Source organism: Strix uralensis, chromosome 6 (assembly GCF_047716275.1).
Source record: "Strix uralensis isolate ZFMK-TIS-50842 chromosome 6, bStrUra1, whole genome shotgun sequence".
NCBI lineage: Eukaryota > Metazoa > Chordata > Aves > Strigiformes > Strigidae > Strix > Strix uralensis.
The window spans coordinates 43,881,195-43,900,351 of NC_133977.1; the positions used below are offsets into that span (position 1 = coordinate 43,881,195).

Sequence of the window (19,157 nt, forward strand, 5' to 3'; positions counted from 1 at the left end):
TGACTCATCTTGATATGATTTATTTTGTGCTAGAAGCACTGCAAGGAGCACAAGTCCTCAATCACAACTCCCTGTGCTTCAGGGAATGAAAAAGCACATAGAGTATACAAGCCCGTAGTTCCTTCAGTTCACCAGCTGCACAACATCTGGGCTAAGCCTTTCAGGTCCTAAAACCCAGAACACAGAAGCCTTTTCTTTAATCTGTGCACACTCACACTTATTTTCTCTTAACTGCAGGGAACCAGTATTCTACCCTTGGTTTGTTTTTCACTATATTAATTCTATTATGTTGGCTCTCTTTGGCTTGAAAGTAATACTCATATGACCCATCACGCTACCTGCTTGCCAGAATATTGCCTCAGCAGGCATTCTCAATTCATGAGTCAGAATCCAAAATAATAATAAGGTATAATGTTTTAAGAGAGTGGTTCAGAAGCATAAAGCAAGCAAACACTTGGGGAATTTTATCTGCTTTGTGTCTGAGCCACTGGGGTTTATGGCCTCTAGCTTTTCCATAGGACTATGAGATCTAGATGGCTTTTAGGGTTTGGTTTTGGGTGGGTTTTTTTTGTTAATGAAAGCTGAGATCCTCACATATTCCCATGATTCTGGAAGTTAAGTCTATCAAAAATATTCTCAAGTACTGACAGACTGTAAAATTGCAAAAGCTGTAAACAGCATTCTGAACTAGTTAAGAGAGTATAAAGCAACCTGGAAATCACTTCTCCATCCCAGTCCGTCAAAGCACAAAACTAAAGACGTAGTTTCTCTCTTCTAACGTGATTTTTACAGTACAAATCCTAACAGAGGGTTTGTGTAACAGGTAGGCCCCTGGTCTTCTGCTGTCATTAAAACTGCTGTCCCCAGATAACATTCTTGGAAGAAATCAGTGGGGCTTTCCTGAAATACGTGGAGTTAAGCACTTTTGAATCCCGCTAGACATTTATCTGCATTCTTTAGTGAACTTTAGAACGGAGCTTTTTACAGGTAAAACATTTCTTCTACAGCAACCACTATGCAGCGAGTTAGCCTTCTTAGCCACACTACTATACTTTTAAGTTGTCTCCTTAAGAGCATATTTATACTTTGCTGAAAGACATTATAGCAACACAAGACAGATTCAGGATTGAGAACAGTCCCAAGAATTCACGCTTTGCCTTACAAATGCCTGGTTTACAGAAACATCCAGTTGGATCCTAAAACACATCCCTAAAGGAACCAACAGGCTCATATGCACTTGGCATGGCAGCTTGTAAGCAGCAGTGAGAGAAAACACAAAACACAGATTAACATATGCATGCTAAAAAGGCAGGAGTTTCTAAATTGACCCAAAGAAGCACAGTTTTAAAAGAACTCAAATACATGGTTGTGAAGGATTCAAATACACAGCACGGTGTACCGCACTATTTAATTTCAATTCGGCATGGCTGTGGCTCCTCTCCCTCTGAAATAAACAGATGCTAAAACAAGTTGCTAGTCCGTGAGGCAACACGTAGACAGATTATACTTCCCGGTCCTAGACTGACACGACCTCATTGTCAGGCAAGGAAAAAAGCCTCATCTGAAGCGATACGGGATCTTGTCCATTCTCCTGGGGATACCACATCATACGATACATACGTCTGCACTGACGTACACTCTATTTTATGTTATAATCTGTCTATTTTACGAGCTGGCCACAACACCTTATGTAACAGATCCCTGTTCAATACAGAGCGGTGTGTTTATGGCCCTGGTGATCCCGGCAGTTTCCTTTGCCCCGAGTAATTCTGCCCCACGGGGCTCCTGAGCGGCTACCGCTGGAACGAAACGCCACTCGGACAACCACCACTACCATTTCTGATTTGGGGCGCCGAGCTGTGCCCGCGATAACGGGGGCCTCTGCGCTGTCAGAGAACCATTTTGTGAGGGATGTCACCGGCTTCCCAGCAAGGCTGTTGCCGGCTGGGGGGGGAAGATCATTTCCCAACGACCAACGCCAGCCTGTTCCGGCTTATTTTGGGCCACAGAGATCCCGTCACCCCGATGATGCCTCGGCCACCCACGGCACCTGCACCGCTGCTTTGCTAACCCACACCAAACGCGCCCACGCTGGCGGCTGGCCGGGACACGGCCGATCCGGCTGGCAGCCCAGCAACTTCTGCTGCTGTTTTGTCAAACGTGCACCGAGCATTGTGTAATTAGCAGCTTTCCCCGCCACGCTAATGAACGGTAAGGGGAGCAAGAGCCGGAGCTGCCCGGGAGGCGCCTGCCCGCGGGAGCACAAGGCGGGGGAACCGACGGCAAGCTCTGCCGGGACCCCGAAATATTGCTGCTGCCCCCCGCAATTATGTAACGGAGGAGCATTTCGGGTGGCTCCCACCGGCACACGCCACCTCCGGTAACAAAGCCTGAGGGGGGTGTGGGTTTGCGTGTCCCCCCCCCCCCCACTCCTCACTCACCGCCTCCGAGTCTTCAAATCCATGCAGGTACAAATTGTCGTACATGGAGGTCCGCTGACGCCGGGCGCCTCTCTCAGTGCGGAACCGGCGCTGCGAGGCGCCGCGGGGGGGGGAAGGGGTGGGGGGGGGGTGCCGGAGCGGCGGCGGAGGCCTGTGCGGCGGCGGGGCCGAGCCTGCCCTCACAGCGCTGCGGACGCCCCAGCCGCGCGGCGCCGCCTCCCGCGCCCACCGCCGCCGCAGGTGCCCCCGCCACCGCCCCCCCCTCCCGCCTTCCCGCCGTCTTCCCGCCCGCCACGGCCCGCTCCCCGCGCCGCCGCTCCCCATTGGCTGCGCCGCGCCGCCGCCGCGCTACCATTGGCTGAGACGCGCCGCTAGCACCACCGCCTCGGCAACCGCCTCACGGCGCCCGGCCGCGGCCCTGACAAACTAACGGCAGCCGCCTCTTGCCGGGTTGCCCGAGGAGGAGGCGAGGGGAAGCAAATAACGGGGACATTTATTTTTTTTCCTTCTTTCCCACAGCCTCACTTCTTCAAGATCCCAGAGAACAGCGGTTCGTTTCTGAGGAGAAACACACACCCCTCCCCCCCCCCCCAAGGTCTGGAAACAAGCAAACCAAACCCTAAACACTTAGAATTAAAAGAACATAAGTTTGGGCCTTGTTTACAACTAAATTAAGAAACAAATTTCTAAAACGGGTCCTACCGAAGTTTCTGGTTCCACCTCTCATTTCAAATAACTGTGTCTGCAGAGCATCAGCCACACACACACGCACGCTGTACCTCACAAAATGCCAAGGAGAGAGGCAAAGCTCCTTCTGCAGGTGAAGAAACCACGTCCAGAGAAGCTGACTGCCAGCGTCAGTCACACAGCGAGGAATCAGCAAAGCCAGCCCTTCACCTGTACGTCTCTTGATTTCCCATCTCATATGCTGAGTGTTTCTCCTTCCCAGAATGTCAGAACTTGTAATGGGGAAACAAAACACTAGAGAATAGCCCGACGTGGTAAAAAAGTAAATAAATAATAAAAAAATAATCACAGGGAAATAATTTACAATTTTCTTCCTATCCTTATTAAAACAATTATTTTAAATCTCATCTTCAGTGCGATCTGATCCAACATCTCTGTGTTCACAAACACTTCCTACTTGTCTTTCTCATTTGCTTTATCTACTATTCCTTCCAAAAGCTTAATTTAGTTCTGCAGAGTTACCACTAATCACTTGGGAAGTGTCCAACTGCCATCTGAAGCAAAGCCAAAGGTGTTATTCTCCCCATATTCACAATTTCTTACAAATTTCATCAAATTGTCCCCAAAGCTATGGTAAGTCTTATTTCCAATTTACTACTTTTCCTATGCCCTCCATGCATTCTTTGCTTCTGTCCATATAACCTGCTGGTTTGCAAGAGCTTATGTACCTACGTATAGAGGAGGCACAGTCCCACTGATGATCAAGAGAAGAATCTCATGATTAAAGTTTAGATCTCTTGAAGTGTTTTTCAGGATTGAGTCCTCAGTCTACGAGATCTTCCAAGGAATAGCAGCTTTATCTCTAGCCCCATGCAATGAGCTCATTGTCAATGTTAAACCAACAAACACAGTGAGTAGTTAATTAAATAATGAATCTCTGACGGCTTTTCAGTGGTCTGTTTCAAACAAGACAGCACTTCTGTCAAGCCGCTCCTGGTGGAACCGTGGTTCAGGTGACAGAAACTACTTCTAAGACTGATGCTAACTTGCTCCTTCCCAGCCATCTTGACCACGTGTGGAACAGCCCCAGAGACTGAGCAGCGGCTCCTCCTCCTACTGGGGGTTAGCCTTCCAGTTACTCTGGGGCTGGAGAACACAGCCAGGATGTTTTGGGGCACATCATGGTCGTTTGAGCAAGGCTGGTCAGATGGAGGGGGATTTCAGCTTCTAATATTGTCCTTAAAATTCCCATTAAACTCCCTATACATGAGTTAATGGATCAATTTTTAGGGCCTGGGCTATGGAGCAGGTCCCTTCCCCTCCCCACCTTGAAGATCTGCGACGTTACAAATTTGAAGAAATAAATACATTGTTGGTGGGAGATTATTAAAATTTAAAACGAGAAGAAATTTCTAAGTGCAACATCAGAATCATTTGTCAGCTCAAAATAAAAAAAGGCCATGAAATCACAAGAAGAAAAAAAATACATCTGAACTTCACATAAATTTGTAATGAAATAATTTAATTTAGAAGTCAGGGGAATCACTATTTGATTTCCAGTACTTACATTTCTGGAATGTACAGAACACAGGCACCTCCAGAACACATTATTACATTTCTGGAATGTACAAAACCTCTCTTATGGGCTGGAGAGAGTCCAGAGGAGGGCCACAGAAATGGTCAAGGGACTGGGCAGCCTGCCATGTGAGGAAAGGCTGAGAGATCTCAGGTTGTTCAGCCTTGAGGAGAGAAGGCTGAGGGGAGGCCTTAGCACCACGTTCCAGTATTTGAAGGGTGGCTACAGAGAAGATGGAGACTCCCTTTGTACAAGGAGTCCCATGGAGAAGACGAGGGGTAACGGGTACAAGTTACTCCTGGGGAGATTCCGATTGGGCACAAGAGGAACATTTTTCACACTGGGAACAATCAGCCACTGGAATAATCCCCCCAGGGAAGTGGTGAATTCCACAATATTGGACATTTTTAAGATTCAGCTGAACAGGGGGCTGGGCCAGCTTGGCTAGACCGGGCTTTTGCCAAGCAGGGTTGGACCAGCTGATCCTTGAGGTCCCTTCCAACCTGCTATTCTACGATCTTGATGTCACACTGTCCTTTTAAGACACAGAGGTTATTAAAAATATATATTTAGTGACTCAACTTGAAAGGTTCCTGAAAGATGCTATAAAAATACACACAGCTCATTAAATAGGGATTGTACTTAAAAAAGATCTAAACATAAGGGACAGTCACACAACCTACTTCAAGCATTTAGCTTAGGTGCCTAAAACACTGTGCTTAGGCTGTTTCGCTAGGGTAGGGGCTCGAGGAGCCTAGTGACAAGCCATCACTATTCCACTGTTACCTGGAATGCAGGTATCTCTATACAGAACTGTTAGAGTGTGACGCATTACTCAGTAAAAGCATGTTGTGTTTTACAGTGAGAGACACCGTGTTACGCTGGATATATGGGTGGTCATCTCTGTCAGCTTCCAGAAAGTCAAATCTCTTTGGTTTCAACTTACAGAATAGCTTAGCACAGGCAAAATGGAAAGACTACAGTAGGAGAGGCAGATAAAAGCTTCATCTTTTTTAGGTGAGCTTCCCAAGGAGTGGTTCAAATCCACTACAATAAAAGATGAGGGTCATACATTAACTGAAGGGTTTGAGAGATCAAAATCATCCCTGGCCGGTTTCCAAAAGAGAATACAGACGATCTGATATTGTTAGGCAGTGAATTCCACTGCCTCAGGCCACAGAGAAAGACTTGTACCTGTCATCTTCAGTCTGCACTTGGCTAACACTAAAGCAACGAGCATCCCAAAACCCATCAGTGTGCATGCAGGCATGCATAGCTGTGAGAGACCCGGTGAAAACATGTGATGGGTAAATTAGCTGAATTGAGTCTTTTTAAGATCTAACCCTTTAAAAGACTTTTTTTTAATGGTGTCAGTTGCTGCATTATACGTTTTATTTGTATCATTTGTTTATGATATTAATCTTCAAAGACTGGTAAACAGGCATTTTCAAGCAGTCCGGCCTCTACTTTTACTAGGATTTAATCATGGTGCACTGCAATCTGAATAAGCACGTGGGATATTCCTCACTGAGGATGGCCATCCTGCGATGATGTCGGCAGGACTGCTGTGAAGTAGCTCTCACATGGATTTACTGCAATATTGTATGCAGGGAGCGTATGTTGTCCTTTGATCTCAGCCCACAACTCCACATGTTCCCAAGGGCAGAGGAGATTTTGAAGGAGATGTAAACAAAGACCACAAAACAATCCAATTTCTGTAGGACCTACCCAATGCATCTGCCAAAAACCAGGCTGTCCCATCACGAAGACACGTAACGTGAGTTCACGGGGCTTAACAATGAAGGGGTCATTTGGATTCACCTTAAGGGCCATGAATTGTTATTATTGGGTAATTAGAAGCCTCCTCCTTCTCAGGACTTTTTACAGGCTTCATAAGAAGTTTGAAGTTAAGAGGACAGACTTGCCAAAAAAGTGTGCTGGACATGGAGCAGAATGGGAAACAACAGCTAATAGATGAAGCCAAGCCAGTCTTGTTCCCTTCCCACACTCAACGGCAGCTGAAGCGAAAGTGATCTCATGAAGAGAAATGCAATTACTCCGTTCCCCATTAACGGCAACCCTTGCTTTGCAAGCAGGGCTGTTCAGGGAACCCCAGAGTCCCTGGGCACGACCCGAAGGACTGCAGATCGCCTGCACGCTGAGCACCCGCACACAGGCAGATGTGTACACAACTGCCTCAAAGTCTCTGGTCTCACACCTGGTACGTGGAGGAAGCTGGTTTTCTGTGCTTCCTTTCAATCTTGGGGTTGGAGAATGATCCTGCAAACATGTGCCTTAAGGCAGCATTACCTATAGCTGCTGTTTTGATGCGACTACCTAAGATAATATTAGCATTTGGAAAGCGTTTTCTAAGACCTCTAATGACTGGTAAATCACTGGGGATGTAACACAGACTAACACATTTTCTTCTGGCCTGAAGTAAATGTAATATACAGAAGTTCTGCATAAAACAAGAGTAAATAACAGTGATTTAACTATACTTGCCCTCAACTACCACCTCTCAAAAACTCTTCCTGAGCGGAAATGGGAACCACACAAGCAAACCCAGGAATTAGTCCAAAGAAAGAATTCCTCCTGAAGTTAGGGGCCACGTAAGAGACTGAGCTCAATGATAATTAAGCTGTCCCTGGCATTTTGAGACAGCATTAACATTAAAGACTTTATTGCACTCTATTGGGGGGTGGGGTAAGAGAAGGGATTGGAAGTCAGAATATTTTGAGCATCCCTCTGAACCTCTGAAATACTTGGCTTCCTCCAAATACTCTGATCCCACTAGAGATTATCCATATTCTGCTTTTTTATTAAAGTCAACCCTTTCTGAAGCACAAAGGAAGTCTCTTTGAGACATGCATCCATATATTCCTGAATAGCAATTATTTAGTCATTTCTGAGCTATCCAAATGTGGGAATACTGTTTTTTCCCAGGGCATGAATTTTGTACAGAACCACAGGAAATTTTATTTAAAGCCCAATCTAATGATTACACAATCAAATGACAGCACTTGCATGGTTCTTTCAGGAGTCGTAGCAATGAACTATTTGCATAAACACACTAAAGTGCTATTTGAATAAATGCGCAGTAACTAGATTGCCAAGTCAAGTAAATGCCTCAGCACTGCAGTGCGCAAAGCCAGAATGTAAGTCAGCAAGTTCTCTCTTTTTTGTACTTTAACAAATTTCACTTCCACCTGGGATTTTGCTGTTACTAACTCACTGTGAGTCGTGCAGCAGGGCTGCAGGCCTCGATGCCTCTTTTCCTGCTGCTGGGGAGGAGAGAAGGATCGGCAGGAATATTAACCCTGAAGCAACAAAAACCAGACACCAACTCAGTGAAGAAGGTCAGAAGTTCTTTATGGCCTCTTCCTGCTCTGACAATAAGGTTACAAACCTGGACTCGTAACATTACTGAGGGGTAATGAGACAGTATCCCTGCAGCAGGCAACGGCATATTAACAAAAAGCATTAGTGATTACATTAATAGCACATTTGGATACAAACCCACTCCTTCTAGCAGTTTTAAGCACACAGAAGACTCCCAAACCCTCAGGCTTCATCAGCGTACTTCATATGAAACGTAAGCATTGGGTTTGATCTTCCATTGCCGGAATTCTGGGACCTGTTGAAGACACACACACGCCCCGCCATATAATGCTGCTCTTGTTGAAATCAGCAAAACAGCCCAAGTATCTATTTCATTAATATAAAGGAAAAGGACCGTCAGCATTCTCCAGCAATCCACCTCAGGCAGAACTTGCTTCCATCAGTTGGAAGGAGTCCAGTTCCTCACTCTTCTAAGTTATTTGGCATAGTCCAATTGCTTACCCCTTCTCCCTCTAAAGCAATTTATTTCTCTATCTCCCCTCCTCTGTTTTATAATATAGATTAGATAAGCATCTGGTTCACTAACAACAGCTTCTGCCTCGGGGTGGAGGTACGAATAAGATCACCTCTTGAGATCCCCACTAACCCTGTTTTCTGGCATCTCATGAGCAATGAGAACTGGATGACATCTGTGGTGTTTGCCAGTCCTCAAAGCGATCAGATGATTAGGTATGTATTTATACTTCAAAAGGAAGAAGTATTGTGCTGTTTGGGGTATGTCGTAGCACAGAGGATTCTGCGCACTTAAAGGTTTTATTCGGAGAGACTACTGGATGGCATGCTTTAATTCTCTGAATTTCAAGTAATAAATTAGTCTGGTAGGGTCTAATTTGACAGTTCTGGAGGAAGTGAGGTGCCACCTATTCTAAAACACATTTATCTGACACTGTTACATAAAGGCTGCTATAATTAAAGAGAGTGTGAAGACTTCTTTGTCACTTTCTCTTGGTTTAAAGCACCTACAATGAGAGAGGTAACTGGGCTACATTTGTAGGTATCCTCTATATTTAACTAGTTGTGAAATTTCTCTTTCCTGCAGGCACTATGGAGATTTGCAAGGAGCTGAGCTGTGGGGAACTCGGAACCATAGCTACGGCCTTCCAGAGTGTTTTTCATTAAAAAAGAGTAGATTATCTCCACCTCCTGAGGCAGATATGAATGTGCTCTGAGGTTTTAATAACTCAAGCCAACTCTAATTGTGGCTTCCACTGGTGCACCGTATTGAGCGAAGCAAATCCAAAATTACCTGCAAAATGTTGCAAGACGTAGCCCATAGCCATACCACTGCATTAACACGGGTCTCCCTTTGAAAGGCTTGGAACTTGAAATGAAGTCGAACCTACACTGATACGTGGGCAGCTGAGCAGTCACGGTGATATTCACAGCCACTGAACACAGAGATCTCCCTCCAGCAGAACTCCCAGCGATAAGTAGCTCTGGGCATGCACCCGGCTGCTACTGCCCGAAGGTCCAAAATACCAAGTCACACTACAGGTACCAACCCGAAAAGACAGAGTGGTTTTAGGGCTGGAGCTGAGTCGTAGGTCTGTGCTGGAAGTAAGATAGGGGGGTTCTGTTTTTAGAGAAGATATATATTTTTATCTTCCGTGCCAAAAAACATCTGGGCCAAAGGATTAAGCATTTGGTTTATTCCTTATTTTAAGCTCCTCTTCTTTTCTTATGAATGTTAATCAATCTCCTTAACAGCCATAAGTGCTGATGCTGAGTGTTGCTGTGTACCACTTTAGACTGCAACTGATGAAATGATGGGAAACCATCAATAAAAGCCAATTACAAAGTTTATGGGAAGCTGGTGCTGTTTTACCCAAGTAGTGAAAGTCACCGCTGCATTCTGGAAAGCCTCATCAGGACTGAAACACACATAGACACACACACGGGAGCAACAATCCTCCACCCGGGGCTGATAAAAGCAAAGTTGTGGGGAGCCTGTAACGGGGGAAGGAGCACTGCAAGCCGTGGTGACTGGCAACACCAGCTACATCACAGCCAGCCACCGCTGTTTGTTTGACGTTATACACTCTGCATATGGATCATCTCCAGCTCTTCAGCGTCATCTAATACTCATTATAACAAAAGAGTATATTAGCTGGTGGCAGTAACACGCTGCTATCCTAAGTGAGTTCATCAAAATCCCAAACCTGTGAGATGCAGCAGGTCACAGAGGCTACAGAGCAATAAGCAGCAAGGTTTTCCAATCTCATAAAAGACATACAGCCCAGAAAGCTCCCGGTCGGTGTTAATTTCCCAGATACATAATATTTGTAGTTTCATCAGAAAACATTCATAAAAAGGTTACTTGAAATATATTTGTGATAAATTACAACTATCAAGTAATAGTTCTTTAGAGAAAACAAAGCCTTGGCTGAGCAGTTGGAGCTGGACAAAGACGACCCTGCCAGCTAAAATGAAACGCTAGCTTCTGTAAAAAACATGATCTCACTGGAGATTTTTTTTTCTTTAGATAAACTAGTAAAACTGCAGTTTCTATTTTGTATTTAGGGTAACTTAGACTAGGCCAAAGGGTTTCTTAAAAGGAGTCAGACAAAGAGTTTTGAAGTCCTAGTGCTAAGAAGAATTTGTTGTTAAGAGGTTAAACGAAGAAATAAATAAATAAAATGAGACAAATGTGACACAAACTTATCTATAGTTTGCTGCTTCTCCTTGGGATTTTACAGAGATGGCTTGATTAGCCTGTTGATTTTATCGCCTTTTCATATGCTTTATAATCCAATTACCATATACTGCAACACAGCATTTCAGATTTCATGGCAAGGGACTATAGGAAACTCTTCAGTTCATTTCAGTAGATTTCCATGACACCCGTCCAAGTGGAGAAAGCGATCCAGAAACAACAGATCAATGAATGAGGAAGCACTTATCCAACCTGATTTCTTTAAATATTTAGTCAGAATAGTTGGGAACTGAGTTGAGAAAAACAAAGATTTAAGGATTTGTATATTTAAGTAAATTGAGTTCTTGACTGGGTCTCTGGGAGACCTTTTCTTACCTACCTGATGAAACAATGACTTTGTGGTATCTCACCATCCAGAAGCAGAACAAAAAATCTGTGTAAAAAATCCTGAAAATGATGACTCCTCATCATCATGATGGGACTCTCCTGGAACAGGTAAGCCAGTAAAAGAATCCTAAAACATATTTCTAACATGTCTCCATCTGAGAGGTTCACTCCGTTCCATCGGTAATCCTTCCTCCTCCTTGCAGGGAACAAATGGCACCGTTTCCAGGAGGAGGACTAAGGGCCTTAGTCAAGTTTGCCAACTTGACTAGCTTTGTGCTAGGTAGGATGGCTCACACCAGACACTGAGCAACCAAAACATCACCCCTCTTCCTTCCACAGTCTGCCCTTGCTGCAGGGAGACCTCACGCCAGGCAGGGTCTGCACCAGCAGATCCAGGTACAACGGTGACTGGGGACAGGACGAGAGTTCAGGGATCCCCAGGCACCGCCATCCTCTAGCAAAGTCAGCTGGGAATCTGGGATGAATTGATTGAGTCATCTGTGCTCTGCTCAGGGTGATAAACACCTGCAATTCTCACCGAATTCATTCAGCATCTCAAAATACTCCACATGCCAGCAGCACTGTATGAGTCCTTTTACAAATCTGAGGCAGTTAGAAATGACTAAAAATACCTTCTGCCTTTTCCCTACAAAAGAGAACAATCATAATTATAGAAATCCTTGCAGCAGCAGAGCCCATCTTCATGCTGCAGGTATGAAAAAACAAACCTATGTGTAAGAGGGGTTTGGTGCATGAGGAGCTAATAAAATAGCGTAGAACCTGTTTCTCAGCTTTTAAGGCAAAGATGTTTGAACCCATCGGTAAATTCCCAGTTTGAAATGATGCACCAAAGCAGATGATATTACGATGTAGTTCTGTGAAAGCTCAGGTGTAGTTCAGAAGCTCAATGAGATTAAGTAATTTCTGACACTCTGAACACTTATACAAATATTAATATTTTTTTCCTCCGACTCTTTCATGCAGTTGCTAGACATGTATTTTCCCTAATCTCTCAAACCCTGCAGTCATGCATAAAAAAAGAACAGAATGATTAGTTTATTCCGGCCTTTGACAACATCCTTACAGAGACTACTTAAAAAAAACCCAAACCCTAAATAGACTGCTGAGAGGAAAGTTCTGTCCTAGATCTAAAACTGCCTATGAGACAGGAAACAAAAAGTAGGAATAAATGGAGAAGGATCAATAGTTAGGGTCTAATATTTGCTATGGTCCAAAAAAAAAGTGTCCATTACAATAGCAGTGTTCTCACATGAAGTCATTGCAGAGCAAGCATGGAAAAATTCAGCTCAAACAGCTAGGCTTGACAGAGTTACAAGCAGAAAACAGAATATTACAATTGGAAGTGTTGAGCATAATAAATAATGGCAACTCTGCCATCCCTGCCTATAATCATTATGAGCAATAGAGAAGCAGGTCGGAACCCCATGTTCTCAGAATTTAATTCAATATCTGGATGAGAGAGCACAGAATTAAAAGGTGATAAAAATAAAAATTTATAAAAGGACCTATTTATCCAAACTGTAGAAAAAATCCAGACTCTATTAAAATAAACAATGGAATCAAAACCTAGTAAGCTTATCCTTAAAAAAAGATTGGATGTTTATTTGAATAGTACAACTACTGTAGCTCTACACGTTCTGCTTAGCAAAATTTGAAGGGGTATATGCAAGCTTTGCTTTCAGCCTCGATCCCTTGGCAGGGACAGGCTTAGGAGGAGACCTAATCTTGTTGACAGCTTATTCTGTACGTGTTTTCTGCTGCATTTTATTCTGCAAAAATATCTGCCATTAGCTGCTGTGATGGGCAGAATACTAGATTAGACTTATATTCACTCAATATGGTAGTTATTACTTTCTACACCACTGACCCCTGTGCAGCCAAAGGTAACCCAACCTTTTAGGTTGAGATCAGAAGCTTCTAAGCGTTATTTTCAGCTGCATTGGTGCAATGATGAAAAACTGGTTTTGTTCCAGTTCAGACTACAAATAAAATTATGACTTGAACCCTCACTGCTGCTATTAAACATTAAACTACAGTAAAACATATCAAATGTCTTAGTAGTGAATACTGCTGCCACCTCTTGGTTCAGCAGAATAAAATAAAAATAGCAGCATAAGATTACCAAGTAGTGATCTGCAGATGGAGCGTATGCACAAGGAGCTTTCATCAATCTCCAGCGTGACTTGTACAGTCAGAAATTTGGCCCTCGGCAACCCCCGGTTTTAGGATGGCTTTCCATACCTAACCGGTACTGGATACTCTGAAGTCACTTCTGTTCACCTCGACTGAGGTAGAATTGGCTGGACATGGAGCAAATCTGGAGGGAAAAAAAGCCACATTTTGGTTTTACTGTTTTATCATTCAAATTCTCCTTGGAAGTGCAAGCACTGACTGCAGCTCCTTCACATTTGGAGCGTGAATCTGGAACCATGGCCACAATACGAGCCGCAGTGGTACGCTGCTGTGCTCAACGGCTGGTTCACCCGGGAAGCCAGAGAGGACTCGTTCTGAAGTTCAGAGCAGACAGTGATTGAGTTTGACCTCCTGTAAGTCATAGACCAAAGAATTTCACCTATGCACCACAGTCCTTAAGCAAGACCTACAAATTTGTGTTAGGAAAAGTAATTTATAGTAGGTGAATAGAAGTTCCCTGGATGGCATTTGGTCTCAATTTGAGACATCAAGAAAAGGACAGTCCACAGCCTCCCTTTGCTCCAGAGGTTAATCACCCTCACCATTAAAATGCATCTGACAGCCACCGTTACGGAGCTCTGCTCAGAGATTTTTATCCTCTGATTTTTGGGAACAGTCGCCCTCATTCACTTCAAAGTACCCGAGCAAAGGTTACTGGAGACAGTTATTCCCTTAATATACCACAGGCAGTTCACTAGTAAAAACGCCCCTGAAACTTGCTCTATTTCTCTAATTATTTGAATAGAGAGACAAGATTTGGAGCATTAAAATGGCACTTCCATGCTTTAACAAAAGACGTGTTTCTGAGAAACATAATGCATGTTTTGTGCTCACCTTTGTGAGACGACTTCTGGCCTTGTTTTTCTCACCATCCATCTGTTCAACGTACGCTTAAGATTAGTCTCCTTCAGACTATATTTTTGCAGCCGATTAGCATTTTATTTTCTGCCCACATTTATAACCTGCCAAGATCCCTTTCAATTAGTCTTCCATCCTGACAGGTAGTATGACAGTGGCTGGCCAACAAACACTAAGATTTCAAGATTATAATGAGAGGTTTTTACCAAGAAAGTGAAAAGCCCGCCAGTTTTATTGGGTGCAGGTCTGGACTCCCAAGGTCTCCAGTTCCCAGAGACAGTGCTCCCAGACCTGAGGTCCACCCAGGGCAGCCATGATGTGGGCCAACACCTGGTCCCTGACCTGCGGAGCCTCCAGAGTCCCCAGGCTCAGGGCAAAACTGGACTGTGATGGAGGGGTGCAGCAAGGGACCACAGCAGCACCAGGTCCCCAGCTGCAGAGTAGTCCTCCTGAGGAAGCTCTGGGACTGTGGCTGTTCTACAGGACAAGGAAGCGCTTCCCAGTTCCTGGTCCCTGTGGTGTTTCCGACCCTCAGGTCAACTTTCCATCAAAACGAAATCCACCCAGGCATCACCAGTCGCTCTGTCCCTTCCTTCCCAGCTGCTCCACTTCCCAAGCACACCAGCCATCACTCAGCCCGACCACTTTTCACCTGGACATCTGGGGACCATGACGCGACACAGGCCACAGCGACAACTACAAGTCTACACATGGCCTGAAAGTATCATCAGATACCTGTCTCAGGAGTAGCCCACCCAAAAGCTACCCTGTCTTGCATCCAGCAAAACCCACTGGTCTTTCTGGTCACCCATTTCAGACCAACTGTATTTCTCAGAAAATTCTGTTCTGCTGGAAGATTCAGAGTCATTAGTGATGACTCCTCTCCGTCAACTCCTACCAGCTCTCAACTCGATCTTGTGTATCACATGGGGAGGTGGGCAGTCCAGGTGAAGGGACCTCCGTGCTCACCCCAGTTCCACACACTGCTTCACCCCCTTCCCAACTAAACAACACATCTCCCCAGCGCAAGCTCAATTCCCGTTGCTTCCCACTCAGCCTGGATCAGAATTCAGCCCAGAGGTTCCAGACTAGCTCTGGGTGGGATGGAAGCAGGGCACCACTGAAGTACTGCAGGCAGGGAGAAGTGATAGGGAAGGATGGAGCTATCATCCCTGACCAAAAAACACAGAGCAGAAATCACTAAATATCTGTGGAGTAACTGAAATTCGAAGACACCGCATGGTGTGCATTACAAGAAAATGAAGCGGGGAAAGTCCACCACGAAAAATAAATAAATAGCACTCATCCTGCCTAACAGAAAGATGTAGAAGGGCTCACGGCTTACTGTGGTGATTAATCAGAGAGGGGAGTTGCTTGAAACAGAGGCTGAAGCACTGCGTGGCTTTGAGCACAAAGACAACAAATAGATGATGAGAGAATACTGAATCAGCATTTTCCTGCTTCTTCCGCCACCTTTGTGTGTGATGCTCCTTGCATTTCTGTATTGGTATTCCAGAACATTTGGGTCTTCATAAATCGCTCCGCAGCTATTCCTCAAAATAACTCGTTGCTGCTTCCACTTTTGCTGGCTGCCTGGACACATCCCCATTCTGGGAAGACACACACCAGTCTTGCTTCCCTGTTTGAGGGTGTATCATTTCTGCACCTCCTCACTGCATGGGGGAGGAGGCACTGCTATGACTTGTTGAAGGTAATAAGATGTAATTGCTTTGCAGATGTACAGGAAGCAGCATTAAAAATATGTAATAAGTAAAATTCTGTGCAGGCATAGATTCCAACAGCAATATAGCCAACCACCACCACTTCCAGAGCAGGGAACGGTCCTTCAAGCAGGTGTTAACGTGCGGCATCTTACAGCTGAGGAATTGCACCCGAGTTCAGTATAGCAGCCTTGCAGACTTAGTCATGGAAAAAAAATAAGTAACAAAAGACTTTTTATTAAATGTCTTCAAGACTTTTCATAGTAGCAGGAAGCAAACATTAAAGATTTAATAGCTTCTTTTGTCAGTGGACTCATTCCTTCCCACACACACGCACGCCCGCTCTCCCCACTGGATTTGAAAGCCCTGAATTCTTCTTGGTGCAGCTAATTTGGTTTTATTCATCTTTTGAAGAACCCACCTAAATCTTGGGGGTGGGAAAGTAGGTGGTAAGGGCGTAGGTGACAAAGGAATAGCAGCGAGCCAAATTACGCTCTGAACTGTGAATATCTAGCTCATTAGGTGAAGCCTGATGGGTCTGATACATTCATGAGAACATTTTCTTAAAATACCAAATGTCTTTAATTCTATGCAGATTGTAAAACAGATGTTTGAATGCCTTTATCTTAAATGAGCAGTGATGGTGGGGTAAAGAGAATATTCCTTCTACCTGTAGACAATTTTTCCTGTCCCCTCTGAGCATTAACAGACATTAGCTCCCAATTTTTTTTTTCCACCTAATGTCCATAATGCAGACTAAACTGTCAATTTTAAGAAACTGAGAAGCTATTTCCAGAAAAAGCTTTTGTTGTAGCAAGACTCACAGGCATAGTTTGCCAACCACAAACAAACAGCCCAGAAGTATTGTGAGATGCCAAAATCACCCTCAAAGGTGATTTACAGTACAAGCAACCCATTCATAAGCCCCTTAAATACATTTAATGAGTGGAATAAGCCCATTATGGCCATTTGTGGCACAGGTATACTTCACGTGTTTTGTTTCAAATGAGCCATCTTTGGTCTCTGCTGAGACTTGAAGTCCGACACCTGAGACACGTGTCAGTTAACGGTAGGTGCAGTAGTTACCAGCTCTAGAGACCCAGACTTTGATTTTCAGCATTTCTGATAAGCCACTGAAACACGCGTGAGCAAGACAAACACGCTTACCAGCCTAGGCTGGATTTGGTCCAGTAACCCAAAAAATTAAAAGCTGTAGTCTTTGCAAGAACACTAAATTGCTAACTCGCTTCTGCTATTACAAAGCGATACAAATCACTTAAAATAACCTTATAGAATGAGGAAATGGCACCACACTAAGTGTATCGTGGGAAAAACAGTTTTGTGCCCTGTATCCTTCATTAAGCAAATCCAAGGGAGGAAAGTATTTCAAGAATCTCTTCATAACAGCAGCACCGTGTGGTTTCAGTTAAGTTAGGAAGTACAGACAAACTAGCTTCCACATCAGTGTTTTAGCCAGAGTGAAAACATACCCTGAACTTGAATTTCAGTTCTGCAGCAAGTCCTAGAGACATGATGCGAACTGAATTTTCAAAGGCTTCACAGATTGTATTCCTACAGCTACATTTCAGCCTCACTGAGCATTGTCTGGGCATCCACTGCCTCAAACAGAACCGTGCATAAACCCACCCTCTGTACGGCTCGTGAACGTACTGGCAAGTAAAATAATTGGAGGACATGAAGAAAGAATGCATTCCTGTTACGCTTCACTGATCACAAACAAACAGATAAATAAAAAGACACAAGTATGCACCCACTAAATTCATCTTCTGTAGTCATCAGTGAAATAATATCCTTCCCATTCTCCTCCTGCTAGAACAATTAAGTTTTTCACCATCTATTTTAATTCTCCTGCATTCAGGCTCCTTTCCTCCCAGGGCTCAGGCTGACCCAGCTCCCTGCAGCCTGCCTGCCAGGCCTCCCCCTGCACCCTCCTCTAGCCCACGGGCTGTCCCCAGCACTAACACTTCTATCACTTCCACACTTTTGAAAAGCCACATCTGTTACAGCTATTTTTTTTGCCAGAGGAGACTCTAGTTGCTTTGCAGCATGAAAACCTTGTTTATTTACAGGTTCAGGGCTACCAACCTCTCCCCGTTCCCTGCCTGCCTCTCCATCCCGGGGACTTGGGACCCACTGTGGGGCAAGGGGACGGTTTTCTGCATCACCTTCTGCGGTGGCACCCCCAAAGCCCCTGCCACAGCCTTCCACATCAGAGCTGCCCCCCGCCCCCCCCGCCGCAGCTCTCCTGCAGATAACATCATTCTCTGTTGGGTCTGTATAGGCGAGGCTCATGCTCTTAATCAAAAAGCCAGCAAGGCATTAGCAGGATGCCCTGATACCTTCCTCTGCAGAGACACTGGGGAGTGACTCATAGCAGAAAGCTCATATTTTTACACCAATGAGGAGTAAAAAATGTACAGCATGAGAAAGTCTTTCAGTTTTACCATGAGTGCTATGACGTTGAATGCTTTCCTTAACACTTCAGTTTCTGGAGAAAGAAGAATATAATTAATAAATCAATCAACCAATCTCAGCTTTAATTCAAAAGCTTCTGGCCAACACAACTGGCGAAAACTGCCTTCAAAAAACTCACAGCTGCAAACCACTGTAAAACAAATATACACCATATATCCAGGCATGAAGTGAATCCAAACCAGCTAATTTGAAAACAACTGAAGTCAGCTTTATTTCTGAGAGTCAATAGTCGATTCCTAAATTCTTGGAGTTGTCAAAGCCTCACAGGTTACATCTGCATGAGATCCTTTTAGCCCAATCGATCACACAGCTCAAGTTTCTCTGAGTCCAGAGCTATAAACTGGAGCTACAGGAAACACTGCATAGAACTTAATAGCTGTGTCTTCAAGATGCACCTAAAAATAGGCTGCCTTGCTAACCTGGGAATTCTGCCTGTAACAGCCACTTGTCCTCCCTTACTAATTGCTGTTAGTCAGAAAAGTCAAAAATATATAGCAAGCAGTATGCAAAGCAAAAGGTTAGCTATTCTGCGAGTGAGATGCTCCTAGCAAGATCGCTCTTCTCCTTTTCCTAAGAGGATTCACAACACGACTGCAATTAAAAAGGGAAGCGCCTCCATTTTAAGGATTTCTTTATCAAAATCCATAGTATGCATCAGTTAATAAGGGATAAAACCCCTGTTTTTCTTATGCTAAGTGGCCTTATACTGCTATTTTGAATGT

At 44.4% G+C, this 19,157-nt stretch overlaps 1 protein-coding gene and 1 long non-coding RNA gene across 7 annotated transcripts in view; one reads left to right on the forward strand and one right to left on the reverse strand.

Moving 5' to 3' along the window:
* Window positions 1-19,157, reverse strand: part of CACNB4 (calcium voltage-gated channel auxiliary subunit beta 4) — a 113,720-nt gene that overhangs the window by 69,465 nt on the left and 25,098 nt on the right. The window contains exon 1 of one of the 5 annotated variants that reach the window (XM_074873853.1): window positions 2,442-2,705. The exons of the other annotated variants lie outside the window; for them this stretch is intronic. Coding sequence (XP_074729954.1) covers window positions 2,442-2,486 — 45 coding nt within the window. The 5' untranslated portion in view covers window positions 2,487-2,705. Of the gene's footprint in view, window positions 1-2,441; window positions 2,706-19,157 lie in introns of those variants that run through there. 5 annotated transcript variants of the gene reach the window in all.
* LOC141945517 (uncharacterized) lies at window positions 2,027-3,533 on the forward strand. Of its 2 annotated transcripts, none has more exons than XR_012629539.1 (2): window positions 2,027-2,211; window positions 2,961-3,533. It is a non-coding gene; the product is annotated as an uncharacterized LOC141945517 (long non-coding RNA). The 2 variants fall into 2 exon arrangements; XR_012629538.1 differs by lacking the exon at window positions 2,027-2,211 and adding an exon at window positions 2,274-2,380.